Source organism: Excalfactoria chinensis, chromosome Z (assembly GCF_039878825.1).
Source record: "Excalfactoria chinensis isolate bCotChi1 chromosome Z, bCotChi1.hap2, whole genome shotgun sequence".
NCBI classification, from domain to species: domain Eukaryota; kingdom Metazoa; phylum Chordata; class Aves; order Galliformes; family Phasianidae; genus Excalfactoria; species Excalfactoria chinensis.
The window spans coordinates 72,819,713-72,839,647 of NC_092857.1; the positions used below are offsets into that span (position 1 = coordinate 72,819,713).

Here is a 19,935-nt window from a genome sequence, read left to right on the forward strand (position 1 = left end):
ACTGGTGCTGAGGCCCCAGGCACAGCTGCTCTCAGGCAAGGAGAAGCAGAGAATTGTGGAGGAAAACCCCTCTCTCACCTCGCTCCAAGGGTGCATGCACAGAGCTTGGAAGAGGGGAAGGGAACTGCTGGTGGATAGAAAGAACTGCGTGCAAAGACAGCTCTGGAGGTGACCCAGACCGCCTCGGGGATGCATCCAGAACAAACAGAATCTTCCCAGCAACACCTTTGTTTATCACATGTTCAAAAATGCAGTGCTGGCTTCGTATTTGTTAAACTCTCCCCAGCAGAATCTCTGAACGGAGCAGAGAAGTGTCTCTTCTTGTGTTTTTTTCTTTTTTCTTTTAGTCTTTTACATGCAACAGCAGACACAAGAAGCTGGTTTTTTTTCTTCCCCCTTTTCTATAAGAAATGCACATGCTGGTTTCCCTCAAAATGTTGTCAAACTCCAAATCATTTCCTGCTGGTGACTTTCTCCTCTCCAGCACTGCCTACAGCTGTGTCTGACAGAAGAAGCACCCAGTGCCATGCTGGCACAATGTGGTCAGTGGCACTCACTGGTTAGCATGGGGACAAACTGCCAGAGCAGAGGGCTGCTGAAAAACACCTAGTACCAACTCAGCACTATCGGCTCCACTGCAGCTCAGCTGACTGCCTCACAAGAGTGCCATGAGGGTTAAGTGAACCAACAAAATACAAGTACTCAAAAATAGAATGGGACGGGATAACAGAGGGAATGGGGAAAAGGCTGCAGTGAGAAGGAAACCCCCGTGCACTGACCATCTCCCTCCTAGGGGGTCCTGGACCCTACCTTGCCCGACTCCAGCAGCTCCACGAGGTACTCGAAGTGGCCGTGTCCAGCCATCCCCATCATGGCACAGCCGTCGCTCGGGACCTGCAGTGGGCAGACTGCTGGGCAAAGGGACGGCTCAGATGCGCATCCCGGAGTACGACGCATGATGAGGCGCTTGTCCCGAGGCACCACTCGGTCTGATGGAATTGCAGGTTCTGTTTAGATGAAAATGCATGTGGGCATACATTTGCACATGAGAACATCTACTAATGAAACGCACCGTGCTGTGGTGCTGTGTGTGCAGTCTCCCTGGCTGGCGGCGTGCCTGTTGGGGCAATTAGGCAGGAAGAAAACTTCCACCATCTGTTTCTGTGCCCAAGGCTTGGTGCTGCCACTAGGTTTGGGATACACACAGCATGCCTGCGTGCTGCTGAGGCAGCTCAGGACCTGCTGCTGGAGGAGGGCAGCCCTCAGGGAGCTGCTGGGAAACACTGGGAAGCTCCATCCAAACATGGCAGGCAATGACCCTGTGGGATGGCTAGCAAACAACGTGGCACAACACCCTCCGCTGCAGCTGCCTGCACGATGCCATTGCAGCATGCCATGGCCTGTTTCTTCCTCTTGTGGTCTCAGGTTGCTGCAGCAGCAGCTGGCTGAGGTCTCGTGGCAAAGGGCAGAGCACCCAGCCCACTGCTCTCTAAGAATGAGCGGGTAAGGGGCACGCCGTGCTTTGCTTCTGATATCAGGTGGCCTGTGGAGCACATCACCCCTGGACAGCGAAAACGTGTCAAAGGGTGTTTTATAACAGTATAGCATATCCCTTTGAGGCCGAATTTCCTGAGCTTATGGATATGGTAGTAATGCTACACCAGATTCTCTCTGCAGGTTGCTTGCTGAAACAATATACCCTTTCTTTCTCAAGAAATGGGACTCATGAATAGCTACCAGACCTTTCTGCTACTAGATACTGTAGAATTACATATATCAGATGGCTCATTAATCACACAGCTTGTTATTGGGACGGAGGCAGGCTTTCAGCATTTCCCACACTGCTTTTCTGCAAATGGATTGGGAGTAAAGAGTCAGACACACAGGGGACCAGTACTCACTTTCTATCCTGTGATTCATAGTTTAGCTCCATGCAAGGTATTTTCTTGCTGTGATCTAATTCTAGCTCACTAAATGTCACTTGTGCAGGACACTTTGCCACTGTAATTTTGGGGAGTAGAAGTGTGGTTAGAGGCCAGGAGGCTTGCAGGGCCCACATCAGCTGTGGCCCAAGCAGCTGCTGTACAATGGCTGTATGGCAGTATTGATGTGAACTTCCTGACAATAACCAGAACTCAGCGGCAAATAAATACAGGTTGTTCTGATCAATAATGAGAGGCTGTGCAAAAAAGCTGAGAAATTTACAACCCTTCCTAATCACCACTGCAGCCCTTCATGCAGTGGCCCACTGCACTAGAGCCTACTTGGCCAGAGACAGGGCTGCAGCTTGAGATAAGCAGCACCCAGTACCCCAGCAGGCTGCCATGTCAGGACATGGGTCATACCAGCACGGTGAGCTGCCTTCCCTGGGTGTCTGCTGCTCACTCAAGGTGTTCTGCCATGCTGCAGTGGTTTCTGTTTCTCTGCTACACAATGTTATTGATGGCCAGCCTGGGATGAACCGCAGGGGGTTTAGACAGAAGGGGAAATTGCTGTCTTCCATCCTTCCATCTGCCCATGGCTTGTTCTGACAGACTGGCCAATGTCACAACCACCACCAAACTGTCCTCGGAGCAGGAGGGTGTTGGAATCTAATCCAAGCTCTCTGTTGTTGCAGGGAGAAGTAAATGCAGCCCTAGTCATGAAGTCAGGCATGGCGATGAGACCATGTAGAGAATCAGAGCTAATGGTCTGCCCTCCCCGGGATGAAGGAAAGCCTGCACTCACCTTCCCCCACCCAGCTGCAAGCCAAGAGGGGAAAGTACACCTGGAGAGCCAGAGAGAGATGGGCACCTTTGTTTCACAGCTGGCAGCCTGGGGGCCGTGATCAGTCCCAATGACTGCTGCTGCCTTTCATGCAACCTTTGCGAGGTGGTGCAGAGGGACAGAAACAGCTGGGAGCCCCTCACCACTTCCACATAAATCACAGGTAGGATCTGTGCTTTTTGTGCTTTCTGTCCCTTGGTTCCATCTCCCGGTTTGGTTCTGTTCCACAGAACCTGGATATGTGAAAATTAACTCAAAACTTTGGTAACGAGGGAATTATCAAACTCGGAACAAAGCATGTTTTGCTGAACTGAAGCAGTAAAGAGATTTAATTTCCTTCGTATCTCTTAGACAGGGAGCATCTCAAAAAAGCAAGGATCCTTGGCTCTGTTATACACAGAAGTAAACAAATTTGTATAGTTTTACGGTGTCTTACAGCACAATGCTCACCTTGGCACACTGATATGGGAAGCAAATTATGAAGGAAATGTATGTCTCTTGGCTTGTGAGTTACATTGGTTCTCCCAGGACAGCAGTGACAGCTCTGGGTTTTCTGGTTGATCTCTTCCATCTAAGTTTTTACTTCTGAATACATCTGTGCAGCAAAGCCTGATGCTTTTCTTTCCTCCCCTCAGACATCAGGCCAGGCACCGAGTTAAACTGCTCCATCATCTTACCGCCCCAGTGCCCTGGTGTCCCTTTCAATAGGCTTCCCTCAGCAACTTCATCACTGCCAGCCTGAACTATCCATAAGAGGTAGTAACCAGAGGGCTGAACCAGACTGGGGAGGCTCCTGATGATGTCCCTAAGTGATGAATTCATGAGGGAAATGGATCTGTGCAGATGCACTGCCATCTCACAGGGCTCAGCTGCCAAAGACAATTGTCGCAAACCAGAGCAGTGGAGAGAGCAGGAAAGGAGATATCATAAATAGTGGAAAAGGGTGCCAGCGTTTGCTATCGACTACTTCATCCTATGTTTGGAAACTGCAACAACAACACCTATAAAATACACATTTCCAAGCATGTATGCTCTGGGTAAGGATTGCAGCCCACTTTAATTCTCCTGGAGCTGCCATGCACGACGCCTTCTGATGGTTGCAATGGTTCGTCTGATCTTTGCATTCCTTGTTCTGATGGATACTGGCAAAACCAAAACAGTCACTAAACACGTAACACAACAGCAACAAGCCACACCAGATGCCGAGGCATCTCCAAGGCTACGTCGGATGGAAAGAAGAGACAGCCTCACCCTGCAGTGCAAAAGCATCAGGGCTTCTGTGTAAGGTTTATTGATCCCAAAGAACGGCGAGTTAATATTCATCAGTTTAATAGAGAGGTTCTCACGTTACCGGAGATGGTGTGCCAATAGAGTCTGTGCCAAGTGCTCATTGCCAGTGGCAGCCGGCCAGTGGAGTGCCTGCACAGCTCCTTGGTGCTGTGGCCATATATATAACAGAAGGAAGCAATAAAGCATCACCTATCCAGATAAGCAGGATCATTCACAGAGAACAAGGATACTTGGTTAGAGCTGCAGAGCACTTTCTCACATATGAGTTTCTTCCAGCTACATGCAGATGTTAGAGGCGGTTTGCTTGTGCTCTCAGGTTAACATGAGCCCCTCCTCATGGGCTAGCTGCCTGTTCAGGCTGTGGTCTGTATTATTGCACATGCACCCTTAGGCTTTATTCCTCATTTCCCTTCACTTCTGGCTGCAGGTGCTCTGGTTAAGGCACATACAGTAATATTAAAAGGAGAATTTTGAATCCACGGTATTTTGGAGGCAGACTTTTTGTTCCCCCGTGTTCAGCAAATGGCAGCTCTGACTTGCATTCAGCCCTTTTGTCACTTTCAAGTATCCGCAGGTATCTATATCTGTATCTATGTAACCTATAAATATCTCTGTATCTGCCTATACAGATACCTTGATATAGGCACAGAGCTAAAACTGCGCCTGTGCTACATGAAACACTGTCTGATGCTTTCCTCCCCACTGTCCTGTATGACACTGGTACAACCCCATGCGCTCCTCAGAAGAAGCTCTTTAAGGAATATAGGTCAAGTATGCAGACTACTGTAAATATTTAATCTACTGAGTGTGCTATTATGTAAAGAATCAACTAAAGTGTGTAATGATCCATACCACGAATAAATAATATAATTGCCATTTCTGCTACAACATTTAATCACGTTTGACAGCATAAAGAGAATTTCAGGTACCTACAGTTTTAACAAATATTTAAACACTTGAGTACTAATCACCGGTCCTATTGGTTTAGATAATTCAACTAATTAAATCAGAGACAAGGAAATTGGGTGAAGGCAAGGGAAAGATGGGCCCTACTGACATCTGCTTCTGTGCTGCAGCAGCCTGGCAGGGGGAGGCTTTCCTCTGATGCAGCTGCAGTGCACTGCTCCCACCAAGTCACAGCTGCTTTCCTTTGCTGGGAAGGCATGTCCAACAAGGCACATGCAGGTTGCTCTGCGGAGGTTGGCTGCTTGCAGAGGCTTCCTCAAGACAAACTCTTCTCACATCTGTTAGAAATATTGCATTATTTCCTACCTTTCTGCAGTTTTAATTTAGAGCTGGGATGGATGTTTATCTGCTCGTGACTAAGGTCTTCCGTTGCCAGCATTCGCAGCACACAGATCTTCAGCAGAGCAGCTGACATCACAGCACGTTTTACAGACAGAAAATAAAAGGCTTCCTTTACTCTGCCCCTGCTTGCTCCAGATAGGGCCAGTGTCAGGAAGCTCCTCCAGCCGACCGCATGCAAAAGCACAGGAAAACTCAGTGGCTGGGCTGGAAAGCCTTGCAGCTGAACAGTCCTACCAGCTAAACACTTCCTTCACATGAGTTTACAGACTGAAGGGAAGAAACAAAGAGTGATTAATTAGAACAGAAGAACTTTCTTCGGTAAAAATACAGGCTAGGAGGGTTCTGTAGAATCTGACAGGCCGCCCCAAGGCAGCATAAGCTGCGTGTCCATGCGTTGTTCTGCTAGCCCTACCCAATATAAAACAACACCCCTGGTGAAAACCACGTACCTTCGCTGGGCAGCAGGTTTATTATACAGATGCCTCTCAGTGTGATGCTCCTCCACGATGAGGCTGAAGGTAAAGGAGGCTTTATAATAATGGAATAGTAAGCAGTACAAAGGCAGGCTTCAAAATTAAAACATAATTTTGTAAAGGAGCCTGTTTTTCTAAGTTATGGTCATAATTCAAAGCTGGCTGCTAAATGAAGTCTCACGGACAGATTAACACCAAACAAATACAGCTCTTTGCTTCTGAAAATCTCCAAATTACCCCGAAGTAGCAAATTTCAATGGCATTTTAGCATATTTAGCTTTCCAGGCAGTGTAACTACCATTCCCACTAGCACTGAGGTAACAAACAGTAACAGATGTGCCTTGTCTTCAAGGCATTTTCCTTTCAAGTTGTGCTGTTGTGGATTCCTTGTGAAATGATAAGGATACTCCCTCACAGGTCAGAGCCTGTGTAACACATGCTGTAGCAAAAGGGAGAGATCTGGATGGACGCTCAGCAATGGCCCTTGCAGAAGTAGGTGCTTGAAGGCCTCCAGGCTGTCTTACAAGGGTATTTCAACCCTGGCACTGTTAGCTCACTGTTGCTTTACCCAAGCAGAGTCCCAGTCCTCAGCACCCAGACTCTGGTTATCACTGCTGCTAAGAGTTCACAAGGAAGCCACCTTCATGGGCATACACACAACAGCTGCCAAAACACAAGGCTCTGCACGCTGCAGATTTTCTTGCTTCACAAGGCAACAGGGCCTTGACATTTAATACATTCAGAAATGAATTAGATGAGTAGAGACCAGGCGGACAAAAACCTCAGCAGCTACAGCTCTTGCCATGTATCGATACACCATGCTCTCATAAATATCCCATGAAGGCAGCATTTCAAATGAAGGCATTCGGGCTAACAACCCATCACATCCATGCAGCAGGCACTCAGGAGAACTGTAAAACTCATTTAGTAAGGCCACGCAACTGTAAAAGTCCAGAATATTGAATAAAATAATTTTATTTGCATTTATTTGATTTTTATTTTTTATTTTATTTTTTTATTTTTAACAAAGTTTATGGAATCTGAAAGTAGACAGTAAAAGGTAACTTTTAACTGAGATTTAATATGGGAGATTCTCTACCCAAAAATATGTAAGACGCTGAAATCAAGAAGATCCCCAAGGTTTTGTGCTATACTGTATGATATGTAAACAGATTCTAAAAGTACTTTCCTATTATATATTTGGACACAGTATGCACAAGTTTTAAAAAACAAAATAAAAGTGAATCCTAATTGCCTCAAGGAATTTCTTAGACATAAAGCCATTTGAAGAGCCTCTTACAGTCTGCGGTGACAAACTCCAACCTCATCAAAATATCTCCTTTCTCCCCCCCCCCCCCCCCCCCCACAATGCAGAATAACCCACTGAAGGCAATTCCCTTATCAAAGCGATGCCAGCAACACAGACCTGATTGCATGACTCCAGCACTTAAAAGAGCACATTGGTTATACATGGCTTTTAACCTTGGGCTACAATTATGCTACCAGAACTAAATCTGAGTCTAAATCAGTCGCGCAGCGATGTGCATGTCATCTGAACACTGCTTAGAGTCCTTGTTTTCCACATCTGGTGAAGGTGGTGAAGGCGCTCGGAGGTTCTTGTGCTTACATTCAGGGCAGGGTGAACTTTACAGATACCAGCTTCTCCAATTAACGACAAGCCACAGATCCCAAAGTAGGCATGCAAAGCATCTGAAAGCAGGACAGAAAACGAAGTATAAAATCATCTGCCTTTCTGGTTGTAGCGGTCAAGTGTTCCTGGAGTTCAACACCCCTGAACAATCACAGACAAGGAAAACATACAGATGCTGCGTTCTACAGGTGAGATCTGACGTAAGAAACAATTTCTGCTCCAACCCTCCAGCATGAAATCATGCCATACAATCTCTAAGGCTTCTGTGGCTTCAGGAGGTGCAGAATATTAACCCCTGCGGACAGCTGCACTAAAAACCATGTACAAAACTAACAGCTGCATGTGGCTGTTTGGTGGGTTTAATCACCAAGTCCAACAGTTGTGCAAATCCCTAACAACTTAATACTTGTTAGTCCTATCCAAGTCTGTGTCTTAAGCCTGTGTACTCATCTGTTTCAAGCTATAAAGGATCAATGCTTTTCAAGGCTGAAATACATTCAGTCTAAGTGCTCTGTTTCATAAGCAACTCGCAAGTAAAGAAAACATCAGGAAACTTTGCAGCTGCTCAGCTGCAGTTACTACACTGTGTAACAACAGAGTGTAGTGTCAGTCAAATCAATACTTCTACAGAGCAAACCTTGCCTCAGTGCTTTACTTCATTACTCCAGCAATTTATGCACTCATTTTCATCTTTCTGCTCTCTTGTTTGAACAATGTTAAATCATTTCATCCTTCTCCTGCGACATTTCTAATTCACACAGGCTTCCAGTTCCTTTAAACTGTTTATTGTTTACAGAAAACAATTGAGATGCACAAGAGTTGCTGCACAACTGCCCGGCATCATGCAGCATTACATGCACTAATGTAAAAGTTAATTAATTCTAGGCACAATTTACATCTAAGTCTGAAATAGTAAAATTAAAATCAAATGTTTCAGCTATGTGTTCTAGCACTTGGAATTGGGTAAGCAGCTAAACAGCACACATGGCTGAACATGACATTGTACTGCGCGGGATATCTTTTAAATCAGCTGTGGTTAGCTGTCCTGGCTGTGCATGTGTATGAGACAGTGAAATTACAGATACATAGGAACAAATTCTGCAATGCTGCATTTATACCCATTTGAATTAGACTAGAGATGCACTAACATTTTATTCCTTCTTCCAACACAGACTTATGACACCATCTGCCCAATGCAGGAATCTCACAGTAAACACACTTCTTTCCCTGGAAAAAATCCTATCGCATTTAAATTCAGTAGTACAAAACATGCCACTGATAAGTAAATAAATAACAAAAATCAGAGAGAAAATATCTTCCCTTACTCCCCTGCGATGTCTGACTGCTGGAACGCACTTTCAGCTTTAAACACGCTCATCACAGTTTCGAAAAGTAGGTTTACCTGGATGGCCATCTGGCCACTTGGCAAATCCACCAACAAGGCGATCTTGAGTTGAGAGGATGTAGTTTCTGTTTTTCTCAAAATTTGTGTATTGGAATAAGTTCAAAAGCTGAAACGAAGTTAGGCAGCAAGATACCAAACCTTAGACTATTATTCATATTAAAATACTCTGCCTATTTAAGGAGATATGTAGGACAACACAGCATTTACTTGGTAAGCCTGTTTGCAAGATGAAAGATCTTTACAGATCTATGTGCATTTATGTTCTCATGCCAAAGATGAAACTCGTCATCGCAAAGAAATTACATCATGTTTAAGGATAAGGAACCGGAGATGCTTGTCAACAGCTGGCAGAACATGAGCCAGCAGTGTGCCTACGCGGCCAAGAAGGCCAACAGCATCACAGAACCATCACAGAATTGTCTGAGTTGGAAGGGACCTTTAAAGGTCATCTAGTCCAACTCCCCTCCAACAAACAAGGACATCTACAGGAAGACCAGGTTGCTCCATCCAGCCCTACCCTGAATCTCTCCAAGGATGTGGCATCCACCACATCTCTGGGAACCTGTTCCAGTGCAACCACTGTTGTAATTTTTTCTTTTTTTTTCCTTACATCCAATCTTTTATCTCCTTCTTTTAGTTTGAAATAGTTTCTCCCTGTCTTACCACAACATACCCTGCTAAAGAGTCTGTCCCCTTCTTTCTTACAGCCCCCCCTTATGATACTGAATGGCCACTTTTGTGTCACCTCAGAGCCTTCTCTTCCCTATCCCGCACAGCCCCAGCTCATTCAGTCTGTCCTCTTAGGGAAGGTGTTCCAACCCTTGGATCATTTTTGTGGCCCTTCTCTGGACATGCTCTAATAGGTCCATGTCTCTGCTGTACTGAGGATTCCATATCCGGATGCAGAGCAAAGGGGCAGAATCACCGCCCTTACCCTGCTGGCCATGCTTCTTTTGATGCAGCCCAGGATACGTTGGCTTTCTGGGCTGTGAGGGCACAGTGCTGCTCATGTCCATCTTCCCATCCACCAGTATCCCCAAGTCCTTTTTGGAAGACTATCCTTTATAGTCTCCAAGCTTGTACTGACAGTAGCTGTTGTCTAAAACCAAGTGCAAGATGTTGCATTTGGCTTTGTTGAACCTCATAATGTTCTCCTGGGCTCTCTGCTCAACCTCATCTAGATCTTTCTAGATGGCATCCTCTCCATCATGGGGATGAAAAGGCACCTGTACCTTTTTTCCAGTTACCACAGACTTCTCCTGACTGCTGTGACTTTTCAAATATCATTAAGAGTGGCTTCTGAGATGCATCTTGTTGGGACACAAAGGCTTTTCAATGTTCATGTTCCTCAGGTGGTCATGAACCTGATTTTTGCTTCCAATGGGAGGCACATCGCTCCCCATTGCTCCCCTTCCAAACTGCCTGCTCAAGGGGTGTGTGAAGAGTAGCTGCCAACAGAGACTGAAGCAGAAAAGTTGTTGAGTACATCAGCCTTCTCCTTGTCTGTTGTTACCAGCCTGCCTATTGCTCTCTACTGGCAATATGGCTTCTTGGACTTTACCTTTCTGCTTGACGTACCTATAGAAACCTCTCTTGCTCTTCATTGCTCTCCTTCCCAAGTCCAGCTCTAGCTGGGCCTTGGCCTTCCTGACCTCATCCCTCCACAGTCTGGCAGAAAGAAAGAGTATTGGAACAGGCTGCTCAGGGAAGGAGTGGAGTTACCATTCCTTGAGGCATTTGAAGAACATGTAGATGTGGCACTTAGGGACATGGTTCAGTGGGTATGGAGGTTATGGGCTGATGGTTGGACTTCATGATCTCGGAAGTCTTTTCCAACCTTAATTATTCTATGAAATCAGAACAATTTCATAATTACCCTTTATTTGTTTTGTACACTACCTTCAGTGTTGCTCCCACCCAAAAGGAATAGCAAGTGTCTACAGGTTTGTTGGGTCGTCCGTGGTAGCCATTTTGTTGTCTCATTACCCACCACCTTCCTATTCTACTTAGTTCTTTTTCTGAAAAAACTTCCTCCAGTTTACCCATCAAGCACAGTGATGCAATACCACAAAACGTAGAGCCACCTGTGAAGAAACAGTTGTTGCAGTGTTTAGATATAGAAACTTTCACAGAAGCCTGTGCAATCTCAATCAGAACTAAGCAGTAATTAGAACTTGTAGAGCTACAACCAGTAGTAAAAATTAAATCAATGGATTCTGAAAGTATGAGAGAATGAAAGTCTAGAAGCACATGGAAGTCTAAAGCCTAAACAAATAAAACCACTTCAGTTCATCACACATATTGAAGGAGAAAGAAACACCACAGAAAAAAAAACAAAAAAACTGCTCACATAAGCCTGAACCCATTTTCTTAAAGCTGGAGGGACTCTCAGTGCTGTGCAATTACATTACACAGCAGTTCAAAACAAGTAAATGGCAATGCAACAGAAAACATTTCTTTTTTTTCACATTAAACTTACAGAAGAAAAGCTATTGGGAAGTTAGCAATCAGACTGAAGCAGAGATGCCAAAAGCAGTGTCAGATACAATCCCTAAGAGAAGAAAAACAGAACTGTCTGATGACGAGCTGAAAGCCCCATATATATTGAAAAAACAGCAACAACAAGAAACCCCGCTGTTAGTACAATGAAAAGACTGATGGAATCTCACGGTGCTAACCAATACAAGCTATGGTTCTAAGGAATCAGAAAGCAAGAAATTAGAAAGGAAACTCATGTTGTGTATCACAGTCCTCTGAGTCTGTTATCTGTAATGACAAAATTACAGCCTGGGAAACAACATACACAAACTGTTGATGTAAGATTTGGGGCCCAATGTTGCTTACATTGCTTTGGTGTCAGAAAGTCCCAGCTACTCCACAGTTACTTTCATCCTGATGCCGGAGCACAGTAACTGAAGCAATACTAGCACTAAATTCTACTGGAATTCAGTTCAACAGCTAGGGGAATAACTTCAGTTTTTCAGGTTTATCCTTTCTGCTTGAAGAACACTGTTTGAATGCTGCAAAAGTTCAGTTCCAGGGGCAGATCTAGAAACACTGGATAGACTTAATATCACATAAGATCATTTATCACGAAGAGGTAACTACTTCATTGCACAGAAAACTACTCCGCTTAACAATATCAGTCTCTTGGAAATTCCTATCTTCACAGCTACCATCTGTTTCAAATGTCACTTCAAGGCTCGGGGCCACAATCTGTCACAGGAAATGTTTCTGGGTTTTACTAATAGCTGCTGAAACTGGAGATTATCAAGTGCAGCACATAAAATCTCTGGCTGGTAAATCCACGGAGTCACAACAGCACATGCAGAAAAGGTTTGCTCTGTCAGCAAGACAAGAGAAACAACGGGCAACATCTTTCAAGGTTCTTCAGGTGAAAAATAATGAAGCTGGTGTAGGAAGAGCCCATCTGGTCTGAGAGTGAGCAGAAACTAAGGGAAGAAGGACAGCATTCTGAGGCATGTGTTTTATTTGCTCCTCTTCATTCCACTTCTTCGAAAGCAGAAAGGAAATAAAGGCATGACATAGCCTGAATTTCTTACAGGAATTCTCAATTCCAGTTTTAAAAAGAGGTGTAAAACATTTTGACATTCTTACCATGAGATTCCAGTCCTGCTCCTTGCGCCAGGCCGTTATCATAAGACTGAAGAAAAGATTATAAGGAAGCAGTTACTTTAGAGACAAATTACTTCTAAGGATGTTGCAGTTCCTCAGTTTACTAGCAAAAGCATCATCAGACTGTGAGCAGCATTCAAAAACAGTTCAATGCCTCAACTTTCAAAGTTAAATTAGACCTCTCCTATTGGCCAATTAACGATTGGTTCATCTTCTGATTAAAAGGGGTAACTTGTTTTTTTGGTCAAGTTCCAACCACAGATTTCTCATGTTTTCTTCAAAACGTCCAGCAGAGGCCAGGAGATGCAGAACACCTTGATGGAGCACTGCTGATTCCTACAGTCATAGCTGAAGAACATTTAGCATCCTTTAGGTTTAACCTAAGAATTCTTTTGCAGATCCGTTGTAAAAGATCCCTTCGGGGGGGACAGAAGCAGCAGAAGTAGATGCAGAAGCTGCACACATTAAAACTGTATTTCTTAGTTTTTGAGTAGCTGTTGCCAGTTTAATGAGCTAGATGGACTAAAACTTGACAGACAGCCTCAAAACTGCAACTTGACCTTCCAGAGTATGAACTAGTCAATCTTAAACAATAACTACCAACAGCTGAATGTTAAAACACAGCACAGTTACTTCAAACTCTTTGCAGTGCCTGTCGCAATGGCAATCCAAATATGCTTTCTTACCCCAGAGCCCCACTAATTGCTGAACAAAGGCAACCCGAATAGCAAAACTATACTGCTAAAGCTAATTAATACTACAAACAGTGACTGTAAGAGGAGGCTGTTTGCTTAATGCATTCCAAAGTATTTAGCTCTGGAGAAAAAAAACAAGACGGAGGCTGTAGGTTACCATAATGTGAAAGCTGCGTAATAAAATACTACCCTCACAAAATGCATAAACCCAGATAAGTACAGTTCTTACTCCACACTCTAAACTTCTACTCTAGCAGTTACACAAATAGCTATTACACCACAATTAAATTATATTACAGATTTATATGCATGCCTTTTCAGACTATTCTATTATGTAAGAAAAAAAAAACCCAAATGCCATTCTTAAAAATTCTTTCAATATCTCTACTAAATTTGAGGTAAAACAAGAAACTTTAAGAACTGGAGCCTATTCTTGCTGAAGTCATTCAAAATTTCAGCATCCGAGTATCTATTCTTTTTTAATTGGTGACACATCCGACTTTTGAATATTAAAGCCAAAACTGAAGCAAACTGATAAAGATTACATAGTTAAAAAAATAAGTTAAGGGATTAGAAAACTTTTTATGGAGATCACCTTGCCTGAACAGCCATGCTGTTCATCACCCAAATAAGCTGCACTTCACATGTATGCCAGTGTGAACTGAAACAAGTCTGTGCACTACACTTGCTCCATCTATTTGGCCGTTGTAACACATGACAGTGAAACAAAACCACACCTGCAGCAGCTCACTGAAACAGAGCTAATGACTTCCAAATTCTGTGCAAAAGAACTCTTCTGAGAATACTCACTATACTTCTTCTAATGTAGTCTATAGCTTTTTTCATATCCATGCCCGACCAGTTATCAAGCATGTACAGGATGGGACAGGACACACTGTGTTTGTTAACTGCGTCACCGGAGAACCCATTCTCAACCTGTTTGGTGGGACAGCCCCTGGACAACTGGCCCAGACCGAAAGCTGCTTTTTGGGTAACATCGAACACAAATGAAGTAGTTGACAGATGTGACGGATGGGCACCCTACCTGCAGCAGAGCAACCTTCAACCACAAGAACTGGAATTACTGGGATCAGTAAAAATGGACTTTTGTTTGTATTTTAGTTATAGTGGAAAAAATCAATCGTTAATTCAGTATGTTACTTCTAGTATAGTTGTTTATAGTATATAGTATATCTAGTATAGATATATAGATAGTATATAGTATATCTCGTATATTTATTTATATACACTCTGCTTGGTGTAATTATACTTCAGCTGACATCTCAAGATCCAGTAACCGTCCACTTGGCTTGCCAGCAGGGATTCTTCTCATCTGTGGGGACAGGGCATGGCCTGCTATCCCCTCTCACATCAAAGGAGGTCCATGCAGTTTGGGAAGGCTAACTCTATTAACACCTAATATCTCTATGCTTACTCACCACCGAAAACGCCTTAAGTGAACCCCACATGCTTTTCAATCAGACTGCAAAGACAATGTAGAACTTTGGAACAGTGGGGGAATAAGAGCAGCATCCTTGTTAGCCCCAGGTGTTGCCTCAGCTAAAGCCCTGAGCACACTCAACAAGCATGGATGCTGGCTGGCTAAACAAACAAATGCTACTTCTCTGGCTTTAAGTGGATTATTATTAGATGTAGATTCAGTAGGACATGCTACACTGCAAAATCGTGCTGCCATAGATTTCTTGCTTTTAGCTCAGGGTCATGGGCGTCTACACTTTGATGGTATGCGCTGTATGAATTTATCGGACCATTCAGAATCGATACACAAGAGTATTCAAGATTTACAGAGTGGAGTTAAAGTTACAAGTAGATGATAGTTGGGATCTATTTGGAGGTTTTGCAGGGTGGATACAAAATCTGCTAAAATTAGGGTTAGTTTGTCTTATTGCTTTTTTCTGTGTTTTAGTTTGTGTCCCATCTTGTTACAGTGTATACAAAAAATGATACAGAATGCTATGAACCCAGCCTTTTCTATTAATAAAGAAGGGGGAGACGTGGGGGAAGATGTATGTGTGATTGAGTCGCCAGAGAGCTTGTCAGACTCTTTGATGAACCTTACCATTGTGAAACCCTGGGAGACTGGGATGTGAGACATGAGCAAGGTGTCTGTTTGCTCCTAAGAGCAGACAGGAGGTTCCATTGAAATTCATTGTTAATCCTGTTATTCTCAAGGAACCTTTCATCCATTATCACTTTGTCTGGGAGCTGATTAGAGAAACTGTTAGAAGAACAGGAATGTCTTGTTTGTAAGTAAAATGGTATACAAGATGTATGCTGGACTCAATAAAGGAAGAATCCTGATGCAACCAGAGAGCTCTCTGTCCCGACAGAGCACTGACAAAAACGCTTTGAATGCGGAGTGCCTGTGCATGTGTTTTCATGCCGTTTGCCCTTCACACTGTGGTGCCTCTCTGTGGTTCAGAGCTAAGCAAACCAAACTGCAGCACTTGCTACTTCCTAGGGTGACCCTAATCCTACCTGTTCACCTTTTGGATATTAAGTCTCCAGGTTTTGGGGTTTGTTTGTCTTTTGGATTAGGCTTTCCTATCTCCTAAATGAGAATTAGACAGGACTGATTTTTCTCACACTGCAGTTAATGCATCTTGCAATGCACGCTGCACTTATACTTTGCAAAGAAGTTACATAGGTCATTCACCTTCCAGCACAGCAGGCACAGCAGCACTTCATTTGAGTACCCGTGATTTACTTTGCACAGTTTCATTTGTGAAAGGCAAACAAAATGCATAGCAGTAAGTTAACAAAACCTGAAAAATAGAGTTTGAACATCAGAAATTGCTGCAGTCAAAGCCATCTGAGAATCCAAGTCTCCAGGAAACAAGTAAAGCAGATCCTCTCCAGGACTGTGTCCTAAAAGGAAACAGATCAGAAAGGTGAGCTCTTCCCCCCTTGGAGCACCCACTCACGTAACGTCCACGTAATTTCTAAGGATGCTGCCCAGACGAAGACTGAGGATGCTTCAGAAGAAGACCTTCCTTGCTAAGCCAAACAGAACAAGTAAGGTACCAAAAGATTTAGAGCTAATCTAAACCTTAAAGCATACAGGACCGTATAGCATAAGCCTTAAAGCGTAGAAGCATGACCAGCAGGTGGAGGGAGGTGGTGCTGCCCCTCCACACTCCTCTGATTGAAACCCCATCTGGAGTACTGCATGCAGTTCTGCAGCCCTCAGCACAAGGAGGACTTGGAGATGCTCAAGCAGGTCTAGAGGAGGGCCATGAAGGTGATCAGAGAGGGCTGAAAGCACCTCTACTATGTGGACAGACTGAGAGGGATGGGGCAGGTAGCACCAGAATGAGGGGAAATGGCTTTAAACCAGAAGAAGGTGGATTTGGATTGGATATTTTGACTACTGTGAGAACCATGAGTACAATGCTTGACAGACTCAGTGTAGTATAATAAGCTTGAATTACTTACAAGGCATTAGAAGTCCTCTGAATTAAGACTGAGAAAATGTCACAGACTTGAACAGAAGCACTTTTTCCCCTTGTAGGTAGATTGTTCTCTTTATTCCCTGTACCTAAAAAGAAGTAACAGTGACTCCACAAATGATCTCTCCTAGATAAAACTTACATTTTATATCTATTCTTACTAAAGTTATACGGAAATCTTAACAATCCTTCAAATTCTACCACTTTCCCTTTAATAGAAAGACAATTTCAAGAGACAATTTTCAGACTCAGGTTAAAGCCAGAGTACCCATCATGTTTGTTAGTCTGCCTGGACTTCCCGAGATCCTTAAGGATTTTAGCATGGTAGAATAGAACATATAAATAACATAGAAAGGCTGAGAAAACACAATTAAAGGAGAAAAAAAGAATAAATGTGAACATTTATTACCTCTGATGTTAATGCTGAGAGACTCTCTCTTCTCCTGTTGTGAAGCACAGAAAGCTCTGTTGCACAGTCTTCATCGAGGCGTCCCAGCTGCAAGAATAAGACCTGTACTGAGGAAGCAGCTTTCAAGTCATCTCACAGCCCAGTCTCACCGTGATAGTGTTCTGCTATGCAGCAGTCAGTAATTAGCCATGATTTCAGATGCTTTTCTAAGCAGTTAGTGTTATGGCTACCTATTACAAGGAGCAAACAGAAAGAGCCACCCAACTTCAGCAACTGGTCCCTCTGTGGCAACAGGTTCTGAGCTCTGAATTCAGGTACAAAACCTGTCAGCAGATGAGACTTTTGACTAGAGCAGAAGTGACGCTTCTGTCTCCTCTTCATCACTAGTTACACGGCATGCACAGCACAGCTGTTCTGCAGAGAAACAGCGCCACCCAGTGACCAACGGCAGCCATTGCCTGCAAATACACGGCAACTTCCCAGTATCTGCAGCAACAATCTCCCCACGCGTGCACTTACCGAACCAGTGAACAGCATCAGAAGGACCTTGCACGAGACAAGGGTGACTTAACAGTTGTTTAACTGCAATCCGCTTCTTTGGGTCTACCTAGTGGGCAGAAACACTCCAGCTGTTACTTACAGCATTGAAAAGAACTGGAGACAATTCTTCTATTCCTAAGAGCTTCGAGGTGCCCAGAAGCACAAACAGAAACCAGCAGTATTTCATCACTTCACCAACAGGAAGGTCAAACACCTGAGCTGGGAAGAGCAGTTACAGAACCTGCGGTTACAGCAAACGTTCCACGAGCACTTTGTATTATCAGACTGCCTAGATACAGCTCAAATGCATACTGAGTATGTTCAGCTTTCTTTATGAGACATCTTTGGTTTATAAATCACTTTTAGTTATACAGCACGGTTAAGAACATCCAAATGCAAGTTGCTTGAAGACTGTTTAATTACTAAAATAGTAATTGTTTCTATAAGCCATAACTAGTACCATGTTTTTATTTGAGAATTTCCAGCACACAGCAATGCTAACCTTCAAGGATTCAAAGCATGGAACAGTTAAACTTGTTTAAACACTGAATACTTTCTAAGTACTCCATCAATGTTTTGACCTTATGCAACAGCATTTTGTAGATCCATCTGAATAGAAGCGGCTCTTTTTCCTGTAGCAGCTGGTTAAGTAGCAGGGTACTGCGAGGTGAAAGCCACTTTGGAACAGTGTATTTTCCTCTCTGCAATAAAAAAAATTAATGAAAATAAAATAACTAAAATAAAAGAGGATTTAGAATGAACCTTGAACAACTATTTGGATGATGCTGACATTTCTTTACTTTCCAAACATAGGAACAGACATATGCAAAATCAGCCTTAAGAATCACTTGAATAAATTCAATGGTGAAATGAAGATGTGCTTGGCTGAGGGCAATGCTGGAAGGCAAACTGCTCACAAGAGCTGCAAAATGCATGAGATCACACCAGACATACTTTGTTCTGACCACAGTTGTGGCACATAGTCCATTTCCTTCAGCATTCCCAACATGAAATGATGTGGAGCATCACAGAAACACTGCGCACAGACACGATGACCCTGATTAGATTCAAGCAGCAGGCTTAAAACAAGTCAGAGTTTTAGATTCCAGGACATTTCAGGGTCTATAATGTGTGAAATTCAGTGACACAACAGTGCCCAGGTGCCTGCGTTTCAAGCAACCTTCAGATAACAGCCACGTAAGATAAAAGCCAATTCGGTGCAGAAATAGCAAGCCTGTATCTTAATACCCGTGAGATTATCCACTTTTTTACTGCAGTCTGATTAAGTTCTAAAACTTGCTCATCCCAGTTCACTTACACAAGTTCCACCAATTCAAGCAATGCAGCTCTGAGATCCTGTGTATGTGAGGCAGGTAGAACTGAACAGTGCAGAAATGATCTCTGACAGCTTTAAGAGCTCCATTCTGCTTGCAAACTCTCAGTCCAAAACTATTCACAATGTTAAGGAAACGAACACCTGAAGCAGTTGGATCATCTGCCATGTGCCGCATTCTGCTTCTTGGCATAATGATGAACACAAAGAGTTTTCTGCTGCCCTGCAGAAATGGACAAAGTCCTGCTCACAAATGGACCAAGTTTCAGTGTACAGACAGGCCTTTCTGCCCACAGCTCAGCATGTTCTGCCATCCGAAAAGCAAGGCCTCTTGTCAAGCTCAGCTATTTCCCTTCTCAGTGTATTCTAGCACCACTGATACCCAATGTTATCCTCCTGTAGAGTGTCATCGTATTGTCATCATCCAAAGGAAAAACCCACACAGCAGAGCATACAGCAGTACACCCATGCTCCAAATATCCGCCTGAGAAACAAAAAGACAAGCTTACAAACCTGAAGCACCCAAAATGTCTTACTGACAGATTGCACTGTCTGCCCTTGCCAAAGCCCACACAGCCCATGAAAAGCCGGCTCTTTCCCTCAGCAAAAAAACCCTTACAGTCCCAGAGAAAGCACGTAACCCTCATTCAATTGTTCTTCCACTCAACTTAGAGCGCTACTAAAACCAGTATCTTCATCTTAGCTCATCACACTGCTGCAGTTCCTTTGACCAGGATTTCACTGGCAAAAACGAAATCAAAGCCCTCACAAGGGATTTAGTACAGTTACGTGTTACTGGCTACGAGAGCTGTCAGCACAGTCACCTGTAAGGCTTTGCTGCTGCTCTGTTTATGTACAGGCACAACAAGGTTCACACACCTCACAGTGCAATTCTCACTTGGACTGTAAAGAAAAAGGAGGCTTGAAAAGCAGTGTGTGGAAAACAAACAAAGCCAGAA

General features: G+C 43.7%; 1 protein-coding gene across 1 annotated transcript; it reads right to left on the reverse strand.

Moving 5' to 3' along the window:
• Positions 1-7,262: 7,262 nt before the first annotated feature.
• LOC140264598 (geranylgeranyl transferase type-1 subunit beta-like) lies at positions 7,263-14,693 on the reverse strand. Its single transcript, XM_072360449.1, is given in 7 exon segments — positions 7,263-7,413; positions 7,416-7,547; positions 8,891-8,999; positions 10,793-10,977; positions 12,512-12,557; positions 14,035-14,160; positions 14,664-14,693. Coding segments are annotated over 7 exon segments (684 nt in total). The 3' UTR covers positions 7,263-7,357.
• Positions 14,694-19,935: the final 5,242 nt, after the last annotated feature.